At 49.4% G+C, this 19,637-nt stretch overlaps 1 protein-coding gene across 4 annotated transcripts in view; it reads right to left on the bottom strand.

Moving 5' to 3' along the window:
* DOK5 (docking protein 5) overlaps positions 1-18,557 on the bottom strand; it is a 26,314-nt gene extending 7,757 nt beyond the window's left edge. Inside the window, exons 1-2 of one of the 4 annotated variants that reach the window (XM_058850721.1) lie at positions 18,331-18,556; positions 4,093-4,200 (exon numbers count right to left, since the gene is read on the bottom strand). In XM_058850721.1, the coding sequence (XP_058706704.1) occupies positions 4,093-4,200; positions 18,331-18,396 (174 nt within the window). In that variant the 5' untranslated portion in view covers positions 18,397-18,556. Of the gene's footprint in view, positions 355-4,092; positions 4,201-18,330 lie in introns of those variants that run through there. The other 3 variants (XM_058850720.1, XM_058850722.1, XM_058850724.1) reach the window with 3 other exon arrangements.
* Between the last annotated feature and the right edge of the window lie 1,080 nt (positions 18,558-19,637).

The following is a 19,637-nucleotide window of genomic DNA, read 5'->3' as shown; positions in this document are numbered from 1 at the left end:
TTTTAATCTTAATTAAGGATTCATGGCTCTGTCTTGGCTTCCTGAAAATCACCCCCATGATGAGAATAGATAAAACATTTCCCAGGAAACCCCAGGGGAACATTTAATAGAAAATGATATTGCTCACTCCTGCTTGTAAGATCTGCCTGCACATCTCTAACCTGCTAAATATAAATAACAGATTAAATTTTATATAAAATCATGGAAGGGTTTGGGTTGGAGGGACCTAAAAGCCCATCCAGTTCAATCTCTTCTCTTCTCTTCTCTTCTCTTCTCTTCTCTTCTCTTCTCTTCTCTTCTCTTCTCTTCTCTTCTCTTCTCTTCTCTTCTCTTCTCTTCTCTTCTCTTCTCTTCTCTTCTCTTCTCTTCTCTTCTCTTCTCTTCTCTTCTCTTCTCTTCTCTTCTCTTCTCTTCTCTTCTCTTCTCTTCTCTTCTCTTCTCTTCTCTTCTCTTCTCTTCTCTTCTCTTCTCTCTCTTCGTTTCTCCTCTTCTCTTTTCTTTTTTCTTCTTCTCTTTTCTTCTCTTTTCTCTTCCCCTCTTTTCTCTCCTCCTCACAAACATCCCACAAGCCCCACTGGGTGGAATTTTAGTGGAGACACCAAAATCCCCTGAAAAGTTCCTTTAATTCTCTTTAAAGCCCAGAACCTGAAGCCTCACTCCCAGCTAAGTGACAGCAATCATTAAAATAAACGTTCAACAGCTCCTTCTTAGCAGAGTGGTCAGACTTGAAATATTTAATTTGCTACCGATACAATTTTGCCTGGAAAACAATTACAAGTTCCACAATCCAATTTTCCAAATGGATTATTCCATAACCAGACAGAAAAGACTGTTTAAATTACTTCTGCTGTTTCAAGGCAAGATTAATACAATCGGATTAAAACTCAGAACCCCTCGAGGGCTCGGTGTATTCCTGTCAGCAGGACACCATTAGTTCTGTTTTTACTGGAATTTTAAGGATTCTTCTGGCACATCACAAAGCCAAGAGAAATAAGAATTTCTCCCTTCCTCCAGTATCATTTTGTTCCAGAATGTGGCAATTTGTGGTTGCTTATTTGTGTTTAACAAGTGAAAATCAGACAGTCACCTGAAAAGCAACTCTGTGCAGATTTTGTAGCCTGGATCATAATTATTTTCCCTCCCTTGTGGCACCAAAGAATTAAGTGGGCAATTTGCTTTGTGTATGCAAATTCCCCGTTCCCTCCATAGCCACAGATGACTGTTCTCACACAACCTTTATTTTAGGGCACTGTGACCTTTCCACTTTTAAAAAACAGAGCAAGATTAGATTAGAAAGGATTTAAAGGTTAATATTCGACCAAAACCAATAAAAAATGCTTATTTCTGCTTCCAGTGGTGAGGATGTCCAAACTCAGGCAGAGCTGCAGACAAGGCCACATCCGAATGGAAACGAATGGGACCCTCCAAAATAACAGAATATATAGATATATATAGATATATATAAATATATAAATAAAGAATAACAGAAGTGCCAAAATTCCCATGGGGAAAGGAAGGAGCTGCACTCTCAGCCCCAGGGACTGGTGCCACACAAGCAGAAGAACACAAACCAAAGGACTCTCACACTTTAATCCATCCCAGGAAACAAAAGCAAAGCCTCAGAAGGAAACCCTTGAGTGAAGGAGGCAGGTGCTGGTGAGAAATGAGCTCCATTCATCATTTTCCTTCTCTACCCTTTACAGTTTTATGATGGATTAAACCTCTCCTGAGACTGATGGGCTGAGTGGGGGCTCCTCAGGATTTTTAGATATGATGCTGCTTTCAGCAGCATTTCAGAATCACTCCAGAGCCCAGGTAGGAATTTATTTTAAAGGAAAAAAATTCTTATTTCCTTTGGCTTTGTGACGTGCCAGCAGAATCCTTAATATTCCAATAAAAACTGCATCCAGTGTTTTCCTGAAACCCTGGGGATGTGCAGGGGAGCTTTTGCTCTCGTCTGCCTGGCTGAACCTTGGGTTTATCAGCACAGCCTCGTGGCACTGCCTGGGTTTTGGTTTGGGGTTTTTCTTTTTGCAGGATGAATTTCTTCTGTGACAGCAGAGCCTCAGAGCTGGGACCACCCCAGAGCTCTGCACGGGGCCCTGAGCACCAAAACCCCAACATTCTCATAAATCATGTCACCAAAATCTTTATAACTAAAAAGCAGGTGGAAAGCAGTGAGTGTTGAAGCCACTGCCATATTCTTTGTTGGGTGTTTTTAATATTTATTTTTTTTTTAATAATTTTGTTATCATTTATTTATAATTCACTTTGATTTTCGTAAGAATCATTCAGAGCCTAATGCAGAGCAGCAGGGACAAGTTCTCTTTTTGCAGCAGCTCATATTTAATACTCTCAGAAGCTCCATCATTCACCACATTTAAATTTCACACCTTTACAAGGCTTATTTAAAAAAAAAAACAACACATTTTTATCCACCTGTGCTCTTTACAAATGAGCCCATTTTGCCCAGAAATTCCATTTAATATTCATTAGCTGCCTCTCAGTGAGGTTTGTTAAAAACAAAGGAGACCTGTCAGTTTGGAGAGCTGATGACTCCAAACCAGAGAAAAGCCTCACTCAACATCCCTGGTTTGTTCCCTCTCTGCCTGAGAATATTCTCCAAATCCAAATGAACCCCAGAAAATCCAAATTTTCCCAATTTTCATCAGGCAGAGCCATCCCTGGAAGTGTCCAAGGCCTGGCTGGACAGGGCTTGGAGCAACCTGGGGTCCCTGGGGTAGGACTGGGGGGATCCTTGAGGTCCTGCCCTTATGATTGGCAAAGTTCTGATAAAAACCACACAAAATTTGTCTGTTAGTGACTGATTTTAGACTCTGATCATCATTCACTCCTGTCAAATCAGCTACTAGAGAAACACAGAAATTCAATTTATAGGAGAAGCAATAGTTTGAAATGAAGTAGCTGTTAAGTAGAGACTAAGCTTGGCTTAAAATTGAAAATCCCTCTGAGCCAGTGAGGCTTTCCACGGTGCTTCACTCTGCAGATCCGGGCTGCTGCTGGGTTAAACACCTGCAAACAGGTGCTAACCTATGGAAATTCCCGAAAGAAGAGAAGAAATTCCAGCCTGATTCAGATTCCTCTTGGATTTCACATCCATTACCCAAGGTGCTGCTCATCTATTGCATCAACACAACGGAAAAAACACAGATTTGCATCAATAATTGACAGAGTTATAATGAAATAAATGCAGTGTTTCACACGGAGCTGGAAGTTCTTACAGGCACTGTGCAGCCCACACAAAAAAGGAAAAAAAAAAAAACCTCATTACTTCTGAAAGTTGCCTAATAGAAATTTGAATTATTTCTGGGCCTGACTTATTAGAAATAGCCACGGGTTTTATGAGCAATCAATTCCAGATTCCGTGGCATGCAGACAGGATTCAGAGGCAGGATTCCCTCAGGATCTGCTCCTGAATGTCTGCCACAGTGAGTGCACAGCAGCCTCAAGCTCCTGGGAATTGATGCCCAGAATTCCAAATCTTCACTTTTTGTCTACAATTCTAATAAATTAAAAGGTTTCTTATTTCCACCTCCATGCCCAGGAGGACACATGGAGGTTCTCAGGTGAATATGGATTGTGCCTCATTCTGGAGCAGTGGCTGGAGGGAAATTCTTCATTCTTTTCACAGCAGTGAATTTAGCAGAGCTTTTCACACCACGGTGCTGTAAAAATGTCCTTCATGGCTGCAGCTGGCTCCTGTCCTCCCACAGAGGCAGAACCCCAGGAAAATGGGAATCTCCAAGTGCTTTTGGAATCCCCAGGATCCCTGGGATGGCTGCTCCTGTAAATATGAAGAGCAGAAGCCACTGCAAAATATTTCAGATGTGATTTTAAAGGGCTGAGGAGAGGAAAGGCCAAATGCTTTAACAATAAAGTCATTTTCCACTTGCTTAGCAAGATATTTGCTGCAAAGACCATTCACTTTGCCTCCACTGAATGAAAGCACACACAGAGGTTTAGGACCTTAAGATTTTTAAAAAAATTTCAATTTTCAGGACAGCTAATACACAAAACTTTAGATTTTACTCTTGGTATTACAAGGAGTAATCAAAGTTTGAGAAACCCTACCTTGTGGTAGCATCTGAAGTAAGCAGCTCGTTCATCTGAGAACTTCTCCAGCCTCTTGGGCCCTTTGCTTGAAGCTTTTTTGAACACCAACCAGCATCTCTGGTAAATCTGGAGACACAAAAGAACCAGCTTGGCACCTCCACTGACCTGAATGTCACCAATTCTCACAGAGGAGTTAAATCCTAAATCAGCTGTGCACTCTCACAAGTTTAGAGGGAACAGAAACCCAACCCAGCCAGAAACTGCTGTGTGTGAGGTTTATTTGAGGCTCTCTGTGTACTCTGTGAACAAGGGAAACACAAAGGAACTGAGTTAGTGATAATGCAAAAAGCAGATTATTTAACTGTAGAACCCAGAACCACGCTGTCACTTCGCTCCCAGGGTCTGACTGCATTTAAATCAAATTATTTCGGGCAGAATCTGTGCAGAGTGGGTTTGAAAGCACCACAATTTCCAACTGTCCAGCTGCTGCCACCATTCCTTGCAGTCTTCCCATCCCTCCCTGGGTTCAGAGCCCCACTCTGAGCTCACCCTGCCTTGGAGAAGCAGGAACCACCAGCCTTGCCAGCTCCTCACAGCCCACACTCCATCAGCCATGCCAAAGTGACACCTGGCAGCTTCCAAAGAAATCAAAACTGCCACCAAAATTAGTGTGATTTCGAAAGCAAAACAACAACAACAATAAAAAACTCATCAGACAGGCTGTCAGTGAGTCCTTCACACAAAAATTCAGTGTTCTCAACATCTCACTGTCCTCTGAGGCAGCTCCCACCAGAAAAACAGTTCATCCTCTCCCCTGATGGGCCAAAAAAGTGTTCATGTCCATGGAAAGTAGCTGTAACTCCCCTGCTGGACCCCCAAAAAGGTTATTAACTGACCAGCTGTGGTTTTTTCACCACTTTTTAGCTGTTTCTCCCAGCTTTATTGTCTTCCCCTCAGCTTTCCCACCTCACACAAGGACCCTCACACTCCTGGCCCAAGTGGCTGCAGGAGATTTTAGGTCATGGCCAGGCTGCCAGGCACCAGCTGAAACTGGATTTATTTCTTTTTTTTCCCATTTTCCCAGGATTTTTTCCCCCATTTTCCAGCTTTTTGGCTGCTCAGCCTGTTCTGTTTAATGCAAGGGTTTGAATTGAGCTGTTCAGAAATCACTGACCACAATGACAGCTCACACCAAAGCCACAATTTAAATATGCACCTACTCCTGCTGGGAGAGACTTTGTACAGTTTGCCCTCTGAGAGTTTGGTTTGCTTTCTCCTCACACTTGACAAGAAAAAAAAAAAAAAATAAATCTCCAAAACCCCACCCAAAAGAGGTCAAAAGTTTGAGCATTCAGCCCTTTTGCTTTTCAAAGCCCTGTTGTTTTAACTTCAGAAGCCCAGAGAAGAGGAGAATCCTTTAGTAATCATTTGCTGTTGTATCATAACCAGACTCAGAAGGATGTACACACACACCCTCACTTGAAATCTGCTTAAAACCTTCAAAAATGGGATGGAGGAGGAATCAGGAATGGGCACTGTCAGCACTGCCCCACCTCTGGGCCCTCAAAGTTCATAAATCCCACCCAGCACCACCTCCAGGGAGCAAAAACTACAGGAAACCCTCAACCTCCAGCAGGAAAGCAAGAAAAAAAGGCAGCTTTTAAAGCTCCCCTCCCATCAAACCATTCCAGGAATAATTTGGCAGCACCTTTGTGCTCAGGACAGAGAATTAAACCCCAGCTCTTGCTTTGAGCTCCAGCACAGAGAGAGGAACGAGGTGTTTGGTGCCACCAGGGCTGGGATGTGCTGAGACCTGTCACTGTCTCAGGCACTGACTGCATCACCTGCTGCTTTTACAGCTCCAAATGCTCCCAGGTGCCTGCTCCATCAGGAATACTGAGCTCACCCAGCCCCAAATCCACGTTTTCCCTGCTGCTCCAGCACTGGGAATTAGCTGGATGTGGTGCTGTGATTCCCTGCACTGCCAGCACTGGGGCTGACAGGGATCAGAGAATGCAAACAGCAAATTTTGGGATCTGATGTGCTGGCACGGAGCTGGAATTTGCCAAACACCTAAAACTCACCAAGTTTTCCCTGGGAGATCTGAGGAAGTCCAGCTCGGGATTTCATTCAAGGATCAAAAATTAACATCTCCTTATGGCCTCTCCTGAAAATTTCAGCTTCTCAGAGCCCGTGGAGCAGGCAACAACACCAAATTCCAAGGAAATGTCATGGCTGTGTGTGAAGTGGATCCCCCAAACCCCAGAGAGGTGTTGCATGGCCAAGGTCACGCCAAGTCTCTTCTATTTTTGCCTGCAGAGATCATCTGCCATAAACCATTGCCACCATGAAGTGACTTCAGAGGAATGATGCAAAGTGAGGATCTGCATTCCTGCCCCTGGGAGCTTCCCAAGCAGGCAGGAATTCCCAGGAATGCCCATCCATCCTCGGGGCTGCAGCAAATCTCAGCTGGAGCTGGAGCTTCCAAGCCATGGCAGGGACAGCTCTCCTGTCCCAGGCTGCTCCAGCCCTGTCCAACCTGCCCTCCAAACACTTCCAGGCATGGATCTGCCTGAGTAAAGTGGAAAAAATGATTCTGGTTTTCTCAGCTTTGAGAATATTCTCAGGCAGAGAGGGAAACTGAAACCAGGGGTTGCTGATGACCCAAACCCTGGAGCATCCTGGAAATGAGGGTGGGAGGGAGACCTGGCACTCCTCACCTCCTCAGCTGAGCTCAAAATCACCAAGACCTGCATTTCCAAGTGCCTAAAATGCTCTTCCTTATCTATGAAACACAGATTATTACACCCAGTGAGCATGGAATAGAATATTCCACACAATAAGAAACAAAAGATTTGATTTTAGGAGTTAAAATCTGCATTAGTTAGCCCCGACCCTCATTATTTTTGTTCAGGAGCCAATCTAAATAAACATAGGGAGGTTATTTTTTCAGATCTTGAGGAAGGGGGGTTAAAATGGCTGTTCTAAAAACTCAGATATGTGGCTTCCACCACACTCTAGGAAAGGAGAGATGTTTTACTACTAAAACAAACCATCCCACCCTTGTTTGTTGTTTCAGAGGGGCCCAGAGGTCACAAACAGCAGCACAAAGTCTCAGCTGGCAAATTTCTCCTCTGAGAACAAGTGAACCTTTAGGGGAAGCTGCCCTGCTTTATTCCCCTGTTGTGTTTTTCTGCACTTTGCCCTAAAACAAAGAATTCCAATGAGCTGCATTTACAGGGACACTGAACTTGCTGTCAAATAAACACAAACTTTGCTTTTTTTTTTTTTTTTTGTTTTTTGCCAAAGCAGGAGCTGCAAGTTCTCTCATGCAGCTTGGGATGCCTTCCAGAAACCCTGGGAAATCGCCAGGAATTTGCTTTTTGTGACTCTGGTAACCTCTAGAAACAGATAAAACAGTAGAGGCACAGCACAATGCTGGAGAAATTCCTCAGTCTCTTCGAAATTTGCCTTTTTTGTTTTTCTTTTGTAGGAAAAGGACACTGCCCCTTTACCCAAGGCTGGTAGGAAGCTCACACCCTGAAGGCTGCAGATGGAAAATCATTTGAGAGCTTTGGTGGGCTTTGGTAGGGAATCTCCAGTGGGCTGGAATTCCAGCTCCAAGGTCCTTCCAGCAGGGAGCTGTTCACACAGGAAACCAGCCAGGGTTTGGATCTTCACTCTTCTACTTAAGAAAAAAAAATGCTTTAATTTGTCACTTCGGAGTCCAAAGGTGGGAAATGAGCCCTGAAATCATTTCCAGTTCAAAGGGAATTTGTGAGGGGTCGGGATCTAGAATTCTGCTCTGCTTCCAGAGGAATGAAGCCGTGCCAAGAGAGACAGATTGCAGCTCCTTTTCTCCCTGCCCTCCCCAGATCCCAGCTGGAATCTGCTCCCTTGGAAAACTGCAGAGCTTCTCTCCAGTAAAGAGCTCTGGGTACCAACACCCCTGCTCTGTCCCTCATCTGGACTGGACTGGGTGACCCTAGAGAACATCCCACGATCTTCCTAACAGCTCACAAACTATTTAATTGGAATTATTTCCCCCACAAAATTACAGCTTGCCTCTCCTTTTCCTGCCCATGCCCACGTCCCCCCACGCTGCCAGCTTGCCCAGCCCAATTTCACCCTGGAAAGCCACAATATAAGCACGGGACAATTACAAAGAGATGGATCCCTGGAAAAATCCCCAGGCTCTGCCGGTCTCCAGCTGGAATTGTGTTCAGCAGGAGTTAAATGATCCCTGCAGAGTGGATCAGTGGCTGTGTAAAGGCAGCAGCAGAGTTGCCCACGTGCTGTCTGTAAAGCCAGCCCTGCTCTTGGCACAAGACAATTTCCCTGTCCCAGAACACCCATTCCATGTGTTAGGAGCGAGCCACATTCCCTGGGACCAGCTCCTAATGACGGCATCAATCAAGGCTGGTTTGCATCCAGCTCTTTCCTTCTCCTGGGCACTAAAGAAAATAATCTCGATTTTTCCTTCCCTCCCTGAAGAACACATTTGGGGAAGGATAAACCTCCCTCCTTCCCCTCATTCAGGCTGCATCTCCACCAACAACATTTTACATGAGAGTCATCCACAGCTGCTAATAGGGAATGAGGCTGTAACTCGTTGCTGATTGCATTCAGAATGCACAATACCACTCAGGATTGCAAAGGTTTTTTCACCAAGTTACAAAACCCAGCTCTGGCACTGGCCAGGACTTGCTGCAAGGCCAGTGCACGAAGAAACGCCTGGCAGATCTTTAGGAATCTGTGCACTTTTAACTCTTGTTAATGCAAGTCACAACAGATTTCTACTGCTCTGAAACATCAGGCATTTTAAGGCTTTTCTCTTCAGAAACTCTCCCCTCCCCAGCTGGAATTCCATCAGCCAGAAGTGGGATTTTTGTTAAAGGTTCAAGCTCAAAGCCATTTCTCCAACCTTAGTTACAAAGAGCTGAGAGCTGATTTGAGCCCACAGCCGCATTCCCACCTGACACAGCAATCAGAAGGCAGCCTTGTCCCACATCTTCATTTATTTGGGGTTTTTTTGGTCCTTCAGGACCACACAGGATTGATTGCACAGGGAAGATTCACTGCATCGTGAAGCTGCCTTCAAGGGACACCTGGGAGCTCCCAAGAGTGCTCAGTGCCCGTGTTGTCACCAAAGCACCCCAGCAGCAGTGTCCCCCTCAAACTGCACCCAGCAGCTGCAATTCTGGAGTGCAGAGGCTCCTGAATTACGGATCCTGGCCAGGTGGGGAAGGATTTTCCAGTGAAACCCCTCTGGCACACAGCCTCTGGAGAGCTCTGCAAGGCTTTGGTGCTTCAGGCGGGGCAGGGGAGCCACCTGGAGGGACAGGGACACCCAGGAGGGTGGCACCTGCAGTTGGACAGTGACAGCCCACAATGCAGAAATGCCTTTAAGGAGACAGGGTTGGGGTTTAGACCTTGCTTATCCCCAGGAACGTCCCAAGTGTTGTGTAAAGGAGTCATTCCTCTCCTCCTCAGGGCACACCAGGAGGTGCTTCTGACCTGAAGGACACTGATGCAGGACTCGAGTCTCAGTCTGCTCTCCCTGCAGAACTGATGAGCTGGATGTCATTAAAAAGAGTATTTCTTATCTTAAATATCCTCCCTCTTATTTTATGGACCTACAGCCCACAAAGTCCAGGTTTGCTGGGGTTTTTTATAAACCATACACAGAGCAGGTTACAGTTCAGGGCTGCTGAAGGCCATCAGGGGATAGAGAGCCATTCCAAAGGAAGAGCCAAGAAGCATTTACAGCAGAAACCCTCCCTTGCCAGTGACAGCTGAAAAAAACCAGCCAGGCTGGAGCTAAGTATCAGATTTGGCTCCTTGAACATCTGCTAAGCTTTGTACACGGGCACAGTTAATTCTGGGCATGAAACTGGATAGGAGAGAAGCAGCCTGGGACTGTAACTGGGGAGGAAAAATAGTAAAGGCTTCACTGGAGGCTAGAGCTGGGCTGTGTGCTCATGCTGACAGCAGCTGGATTTGCAGCTGGATGTGCTGCCCTGCTGGGCCAGGCCATGGCACAATCCTGGGAATCTGCACACTGGGATCAGGGAGCTGCAGACCAGTCTGTGATGAACCAGGGTCTGGAATGATTCCTTTGTCCCGGAGTATCTGACCCCAGTTCCATGGACAGGCATCACTGCAGCTCATTAGGAGCTCCCAGAGCTCACTAATTAGGCCACAGGAGGCTGCTCTGGGTGAGAGGAGCTCTGGGGGACACTCCTGGAGGAGCCAGGGCAGCAGGGTGCTCTGCCCAGCCAGCACAGACTCACCCACACACTCAGGTTTTCACCCCCCCCCCAGCACACAATCATTTCAGAGCTGCACCTCTTTATGTCACAGCTGGACTCGGAATTTTAAGATTAAACCTAAGGAGAGCCAAAAGAAAAAAGGGCAGAAGCTGCACACGAATGAAGCCTTTCTGTCACTAAAGGAATTTTTCCAGCACGGGAAAAGGGCTGCAGCTCCTCCATCCCTGAGCAGCTCAGCTGTGCCTGGGAGCAGGATAAAGAACCCTGCAGAGCTCAGGTAATGATGATGCCTGTTAGGAGCTGCTTGGACAGCCAAGGTGACAAATGCCCTGCAAGCATCCCACTACCAGCTGGGATAACGGCAATAACTTCCCATTCCTGGCCTGCTGCCACCCTCTGCCACTCACCTGCGAGCTCCAGGAAGCAGCAGAGGTTTTTCTGTAATGAATCCAGCTCGTGCCACCCCTGCAGACAGCTCCAGGAGTGCAGGTGAGTCCATGGCACTGTCTCAGCACCAGGTAAATTTATCCCATTCCTTCCACATTCCCCTTCACTCCTGGCATCACTGCCCGGGCTGCTGGGGAGCAGCTTTAAAACCAGAGTGAATCTGCATGGAAGAGCAAATCGTGCTGCCAGTGGGTCCCTGCAGGCTGGGCTTCCCCAGAACGGGGCTTGGGCAGGAGGGAGAGTCATCCTGCCCCTCTGGCCAGCCTGGGAGACACATCTGGAGTGATCCTGCCCCTCTGACCAGCCTGGGAGACACATCTGGAGTCATCCTGCCCCTCTCCCCAGCCTGGGAGACACATCTGGAGTGATCCTGCCCCTCTGGCCAGCCTGGGAGACACATCTGGAGTGATCCTGCCCCTCTCCCCAGCCTGGGAGACACATCTGGAGTCATCCTGCCCCTCTGGCCAGCCTGGGAGACACATCTGGAGTGATCCTGCCCCTCTGGCCAGCACATCTGGAGTGATCCTGCCCCTCTGGCCAGCCTGGGAGACACATCTGGAGTGATCCTGCCCCTCTGGCCAGCCTGGGAGACACATCTGGAGTGATCCTGCCCCTCTGGCCAGCCTGGGAGACACATCTGGAGTGATCCTGCCCCTCTGGCCAGCCTGGGAGACACATCTGGAGTGATCCTGTCCCTCTGGCCAGCCTGGGAGACACATCTGGAGTGATCCTGCCCCTCTGACCAGCACATCTGGAGTGATCCTGCCCCTCTCCCCAGCCTGGGAGACACATCTGGAGTGATCCTGCCCCTCTGACCAGCACATCTGGAGTGATCCTGTCCCTCTGGCCAGCCCCATGAGGCACATCTGGAGTGATTCTGTCCCTCTGACCAGCACATCTGGAGTGATTCTGTCCCTCTGGCCAGCACATCTGGAGGGATCCTGTCCCTCTGGCCAGCCCCATGAGGCACATCTGGAGTGCTGTTCCCAGCTCTGGGCTCCTCAGGACACAAAGCTCCTTTTTATTTGTTTGGTTTTTTTTCCATCTGAGTTACAGGAATGGACCAATATTGTCTTAAAGAATCACTGAGTAAAACAAGGATTCCAGAGCCAATACTTCCCAGGCAGAATTCCCTTTCCCACTGGCTCCTGCAGCCCTCCTGCCCTTTTCCAGCTTCCTCCCCACATTAGTTCAAATGGACAAACCCAGCTCGTAGGAATTTCTCACATCCCAGCTGTGGAATTAAAGACAGAGTTCAGGAGTTCATTCACGTTTAGGAAGATCCAAACTGGAGAAAGCTGCGTTAAAAATGTCTATAAAAGCTTTACACTCCTCCATTTAACAGGGAATAGCCACTTGTATTTTACCAGGAGCACCGTGCCAGGAGTCTGCCATTTAATGGGATGAGTTAATTCAGAACATCAGCAAACACCCCCCCCTCACCTTCCTGAAGACATTCACAGGAAATTCTCCTTTGCCAAACAGAGAATCCATCGATGGTTCCCCAGACAAACATCACTTGGCAAGTAAAGGGACAATTTAACCTCCTACATTGACATTGCTGAGGGGAAATGCCACTCATTTTACCTGACTGATATTCTGAATTTAAACAAGTGACATTATTAGCAGTAAAACAAAAAATAAAAACCAAAAAAAAAAAAACCCACCAATATTAATTTCAACAGCTTGAACTCTCCCTGGTATTTTTGGCAGCACTTGATGGAGTCAGACAAAAAGACAATGGAACAGTCCATCATCTTCCACGGCATTCCTGAAGCTACACAAGCACCAAATTAAGATGTCAGTCTCAAATGAAGATGTCAGACTCAGGAGCAGCCCTTGCATCTGTTACTTTCTTTCAAGTGTTTCCACAGCCACTGCAAAATGTTATTTATCCCTGATCTCACTCCAGGGCAATGCCCATGCACCGCAGCGGGAGAGTTTCCTCCCCACTGGGAAAGGAACTGATGATGAAAAGGCAGCAGAGTCACCAAAGAGAAAATTTCACCTGTTTAGAATTAGGTTTCCTTTCTCTTTCACTGCCTGCACAACCATCCCTGACACTCCCTTGTGAGGCTGGCGCTGTCACCTCTGGAAATCACAGATTTTTCTACCAAAGGAAGAGCAAGTAGGGAAAAGAGAGGCAGGATCCACAACCAGCAGGTCAGGGAGGTGCTTGGGTTAAAGGAGAAAAGGTCAGATTTGCTTTAAACTCATTACAATAAAACATTTTTGGAATAAGATAGCAAATGGGGAAGAGGAACTTGCTTAGGAGTCAATTCAGTCCACGAAAACATTTGGAATTGATTGTTTTACTTCACCAAACTAAGCCCATCTTCCAAAGAGCACAGAAGGTAATTTAACTGAAAACAGGCTGGAAGGCACAGAAAATGCCACTCCTCCTCCTAAAATGGGCCAGCATCAAAACAAGAGCTTCATACTCCAAATCATGATCTGCACAATCTCTCAGGGGGAAAGCAGGAATAGTTCTGAGGTTTTCCTTTTTGGATTTTGGTGGGGTTCTTTGGGAACAAATTCAGGCCCTCATCCCTCCATGCTGTTCCCACGAGTCAAACATTAAAAGGAACAAAATTTCACCATGGGAGCTGCAAAAGTTCCTCTTGCCTCCCCCAGAGGCAGGCTGAGCACCCTGATCCCCCAACACAGGGGTGACACAAGGTGACAGCAGCCAAGGGACAAACCCTGCTGCAGCCCCAGCCCCAGAGCTGGCCCCACAAGGACACTGGGCTCTCATCCCATGAGCTCTGTGCCCCACAAAACCCACAGGGGCCCTGCCCCAGTGCCCAGCTGGGGCTGCTCCAGGCTTGCCTGGCATTTATCGGGGTCCCTCCCTTCATCAGCTCAAGGACAACGCTCCAGCTTCCCAAGGAATGTTCTGGATCCCACCCCTGCTGCCACTGACGAGCTCCAAGCAATAGGAAATCTTAATATCTGTGAATATATTCCAACACCTTATCTAGCAGCTCGCTAGGACTCTGGATTTCCAGAGGGCTCAATATCCTGCAGGTTGGAGTTGGTGCCTGAGGAATCTGTGCAGTTTTTCCCTGTCTCCAACTTCCAAGGAAAGGAGCTGCACAGGTGAACGGAGTTTTATTAATAAAGCTGTTTCAAATGGAGATAAAGGCAACTTTTGCCTTCTCCTTCCCCGTTCCCCCAGCCTTACATCATTCTTCTTTCCAGTTTTCACAGCTCAGGCTCTGAAATCCCCATATTAACTTGCTGGCACATGTATTCAAGCACCAAATCTCTCCCACCATATGGTTCCAGTCCTGCAGATTGTCTCTCCCCCACTCTACCTCTCCTCCCACAGGGTTTCACAGAAGCAGAGCTGTGCAGAACTTGTCAAAGTACATGGCACTGGCAACGTGCAGCACCCAGCTCCTCAATGGAGCTGCCACAGGACTGGGCTTCATTTAAAATCAAGCACAGCAAACCCTGAGAGCCTGAATCTCCCCACAGCCTTCCACAATCAAAGGTTTCTGCTGAAGTGGACAAGTCCTGAGCTTTATGCAGGACTTTCTCCAGCTTTTTAAGCACGAGCCAGAAGTTTTCCCACCTGAAACGAGGATGTGCAGCCAGCACTGATGCTCTGTTTCCTTCCCTGGGGCAAAGCTGATGGATTTTCCCAGCTCAGTCTTGCACTGGGCACCAGGGAGCTCCTCACCCAACACTCAAATAAATACAGGAAGGCTCCACATCCTCCTCATTTTAGGTGAAAGTTCACATTGCCAGTAAATCACTAATCAAAGTAAAGCAGGCAATCCAGAAAACTAAGAACTATTTTTTTTCACTGAGTTTCTTAATCAATCCAGGAATATTTGAGTGCTGCTGACACCCCTCCAGCATTTCCTAGGAGCAAACAGCTGGCTGCAAAGCTGTGGCAGGCTCAGCTCCCTCCTGGCACAAGCTGAAGACTGAATTACTACAAATCCCTGCCAGGAGTGCCCAAATCCAGCACTGGAGGACACCCCTGACACCACATTCCTTCCCCCTGATGTGATGAAGATGCTTTGGGCCTGTCAAGCACAGAAACCTGACCCACACAGATCCCATTTCTGTCCTCAAGGAGGGTCACACTAAAGAGGGAACAATTCCACTGTTGTAGCCCCAGCAGTCTCATCTCCCACCAGGGTTCAGGACTGAAGGGGAAGTTCAGCCTCAACAGGGAGAGCAACCCAAGTGTGAGTCTGGAACCAGCAGACACCACTGGGAGCCCCCACCCTCCACAAAACCTTTTCCCCTGTACAGCTCTTTGTGCTCACCACTGCTACAAACCCCTCCCTCTGCAAAGATTTGCTCCTGTTTTGATTTTAATTGGTGTTTTTAATCGAGCCAGCCCAACCTAAAAAGAAAGCTCAGGTGTGTTCACATCCACCCACCCCAGAATGACAAGAACAGGCTTTTCCATCAGGGAAACATCTCTGTGATGCTCTCCCCCTCAGAAAGGTCACACCTGTGCCACAGAACGAGGCACAATTTGAAAACCATGAGCACAAAAATGACTTTTTGGACACAGAGAGGCCATAAAGCAGCAGCCCTGCTTCATACATAGATATAAATCCCTTAATCAGAGAGGTGGCTGCAAAAAGCAGGAACACAGGTCCTGGTGGTCTGGCACACAATCCCTCCTCCCAAAGCAAAGCTGTTTTTTTGCTGGTTTAAAGAGCTCTGGGAGGTTGTGCTTCTGCCCTGTCAGCAGTTTTCCAGCACACAGCCTCCTGTGTGTCGCTGCTAATGACACACCACACCGACACCATTGGCTGAGGGAATTATTTTCCTCCCTATAAGGATGGAAAGTCGGGAAGAGTGAGCTTTCTCCTGAATATATTTGGCTCTGCAGAAGACACATGTGATACAAATGTTGCTATGGAAACCATTCTATTAAATAATATTCAATTAAACTCACGCGTTTCAGGCGCACAGAAAGAGTTCAGGTGCAAAACTAATTAGCCTAAATTCAATTTTGGAATCACAAAGTAGGGCCCTCCAGAGCCATCACGTTCCTTTTAAAGGAGGTTTGGATTTGAGAGAGCTGCTTCTCTGCACCCCTTTCATTCCCAGTGTGGCACCTGCACCCCAGTTACTCAGGAAAGTCATTTCTTGAGGTAATTTGTGGCTCCCAGTTCCCTTGGAGATGGAATTACCAGGGCATTACAGAGTGGAAGGCAGGAGCTGCATTCAGCCTGGAGAGACAATGCTCTGATTACAGCTGTGCCACCAGAATATGGGAATGGATTTCAGCGACTCCCACTCACATCCTGCCACACAGGGAGTGCTCAGATCCCTCTCAATCCAGCAGCAATCCCACACGGGGCTGGAGCAGGCTCATCCCTTCCTGTGTTTTCACAGCATGGGAAAGTTGTCTGCAAGTTACTGTTTTATACTCTGAAGTATTTTTTCCCCTTTCCAGCTCCTGGGTGTCCCACAGCCCTCCCCAGCACAAAAAGAACCTGTTGGTATAAATCCTTCACCCTCTGGAGGAGCCAAGCAGCCACTGGGTGAGATGGAATTCAGGCTCTGGCTCAAAGCAGGAGCTCAGCCAGCTCCAGCTCCAGGGGTCACATCCCACCTGCAGCCAGGAGCACCAGGACATGCTCCAGCCCTGCCTTTCCTCAGGCTGATCATAATTCCCCATTTCTTGGGTAATTCTTTCTCCTTGCCTGCTGCAAGTCAGGGCTGTAAGCAGCTTACAGAAAATGCTACAGGAAGAATCTGCAGCCACATCTGCTCTCGAGTCGGGGGCCGACACCTCCCAGGCTGGAAGCCACCAGGAGAGAAAAGCTTGGCCAGGCTGGGTATGGACAAGTGGAGCAGGGTTTGACAGGTCACCTCTGCAGCACCAGATCCAAAGCAGCGGCAGCCAGACCCCAGCACCTGCCAGGGTCCCTCCACAGCTCAGGAATGCTCCAGGACACAAAAATCAGAGCTGGGGGCAGCTCAGGGCTCATCCTCAGCCTTGGCACCTCTCTGGGACTCAGCCTGGACTCCTTCACAAGAGCACAACTGCACTTCCCAGCCACTGAGAAGGATCCAAACCTTCGGAATTGGAACAAAAACCCAAACTGTCTTTTCAAAGGAGACATTTCCCATTTGTTCCATTTCCATGGACTCGGTGTCACTCTCCATTTCTCTGTTTTTGCATTCAGCTGTCACATGCACATCTCCCAAGAGGACACCCAACATTTCCTCACCAGCAGCACCCTCAGAGTGGTCTGGAAAGCCTTAATAAAGGGAAGGCACAGGCAGTGACAGCATTTACGATTGTGGAGTTAGATAAACCTTATTCACATGTTCATTGAGCTTCACTGTTACAGTATGGAAAAATATATCACAGTTTAATCTTACTCATCCTTTATGCAGGAGCAAACTGAACACTGATATCTGTTCAGTAATGAGACTGAATCACCACACGCCAATTGTGCCAAAATTTACTACAAGTGCTCTCCGAATGACATCCCCTCAAAATGTCACAGAATCTCCTGGTTTTACAGAATGAATTGTGCCTGTGAGTGCAGGGATGAGAAATCCAGCCTGATGGAAGAGTTTTCAATGTTTTCCTGTTTCCAAAGCAGCCAGGGAGGAGCAGCTTCCCAAAAGTGTGGAGAAGTCACTGCCCATGGGTCCGGCAAGAGAAGGGAACTGTCATTGCAGCGAGGCAGCAAAAGCTTTCAGAGGACCACAGACACCCCCAAAATGAGCAAATTCTGAATTGCCAACCCAACAGTTCTTAATAAACACAAGAAATCAGTTCCTTTCCAGTCCCGAGAGGCAGATACACCAATTAAAAGGTTTTCTATACACAAAGCCTCACTCCAGGTGCATCCCCGCTGAGCCAGGCTCGCTCAGGAACACGGAGCTCTCCAGTCCCATCCCTGGCTGCTCAGGGGAGCTCCTGGACTGGAGGAACAGCCCTGGAATTTCAGAGCTCATTCCAGCCCAGGTCCTGCGGGGAACTGCCCTGCCACTCCCGGCACATCCAGCACCCACAGCCGGAACCGGGAACACGCCACGGCAGCAAAACCACCCGAAAATAACTTTAATATTAAACCAGCAGCTAAAGGGGCTGCGCGAATTCTCATTTCGCGCAACTCAAGCGACTCTGAAAAGCCCCGAGGGCACGGCAGAGCTTCACCTGTCCCACGGAGGATCCGAGAGCCGGGGCGGCAGCAGGAGCCCGGCACCGGAGCGGCTGCGGAGCGCTCCGAGCGCTCAGCCCGGCCCTGCCCGGAGCCCCCCGGAGCCCCTGCCCGGAGCAGCGCTCGCAGCCAAGGGCAGCGACGGGAGGAGGAGGCAGCGCAGCATCCCCGGCGAGAGAGGAGAAAATAAATAGATACACACACACACACCCCTCTATATATTATATCTATTCTGGCGCCTTCGTTCCTCTCTCCCCATCTTCTTGTTTCCTGCGGAAAAACCCACCGGGCTCAGTTTGCAAAAAGAGGACAAAGGAGTGGCAGTGGGAAAAAAAAAAATAAATAAATAGCAAAAAGGGCAGGAGGCCGCGGGCACTCACCCCCAGCCGCCGGCTCCGGATGCGCACATAGCCCTGCTTCACGATGTCGTTGAAATTGGAGGCCATCCTTGCCCGGGACCGGCGGCGGCGGCGCCGCTCAGCCCGCCCGCATGGCCGAGCAGCGCCGGAGCCGCGCCCCGGGACCGACAGCACCGCCCCGGTAAGGACAGCACCGCCCCGGCAGGGACAGCACCGCCCCGGGACCGACAGCACCGCCCCGGTAAGGACAGCACCGCCCCGGGACCGACAGCACCGCCCCGGTAAGGACAGCACCGCCCCGGCAGGGACAGCACCTCCCCGGGACCGACAGCACCGCCCCGGGACCGACAGCACCGCCCCGGTAAGGACAGCACCGCCCCGGCAGGGACAGCACCGCCCCGGGACCGACAGCACCGCCCCGGTAAGGACAGCACCTCCCCGGTAAAGGATCGCACCTCCCACCGCACCGCCTCTCCGAACAACCCGCACCGCCCCGGAGCGACCCCGGAGGGATGCGCCCTGCCCCGCACCGCCCTCTGGAGCGCCCTGCGGCACTCCGGGAGCGCTCCTGAGTGATCCGAACCCTTCCTGGAGCGACCCGCATCTCTTATTATCGCCCCATGGAACAACCCGCACCGCCCCGCACAGCCCCGCACAGCCCCTCTGAACGATCCGCGCCGCCCTCGGAGCGAGCCCGGAGCGCTCTGCAGAGCCCGCACCGCCCCCGGAGCGCTCCGCTCCTCCCCGCACCTCCCGGGCCGGGGACGGAGGTGTCACAGCCCCGCACAGCCCCTCTGAACGATCCGCGCCGCCCTCGGAGCGCTCCGCTCCTCCCCGCACCTCCCGGGCCGGGGACGGAGGTGCCGCATCCCCGCACTCCCCGCTCCATCCCCGCATCCTCATCCCGAGCCCGCACCCTGCGCTCCGGCTGCTCGGCCCAGAGCGGCCCCACCGAGCGGGACCGCCTCCCTCCCAGCCCTGCTGCTTCCCCAGCAAAGCGCATTCCCCACAAAGTCTTTCGGGTGCCTGAAATTCAGGCAGGATTGTCCGGAATCTCCTCCGAAGGAGCGGGGACGGGTAACCCGAGCTGCTGCCCCGTGCCTCACGCCGGGGAAATGTCACAGGAGCCCGAGCTGTGTTTTTACAGGAGCCCGAGCTGTGTTTTACAGGAGCCCGAGCTGTGTTTTTCCAGGAGCCCGAGCTGTGTTTTACAGGAGCCCGAGCTGTGTTTTACAGGAGCCCGAGCTGTGTTTTTACAGGTTTTTGTGGTTGCAGGAAGGACAGACCTTGCCTGGCACCGCGCCCCGGGGTTGCCTTGTGTGGCTCCG

This window comes from Poecile atricapillus, chromosome 15 (assembly GCF_030490865.1).
Source record: "Poecile atricapillus isolate bPoeAtr1 chromosome 15, bPoeAtr1.hap1, whole genome shotgun sequence".
Taxonomy (NCBI): Eukaryota; Metazoa; Chordata; class Aves; order Passeriformes; family Paridae; genus Poecile; species Poecile atricapillus.
The sequence above is the reverse complement of the archived record's forward strand: the minus strand, read 5'-3'. Positions and strand labels throughout refer to the sequence as shown.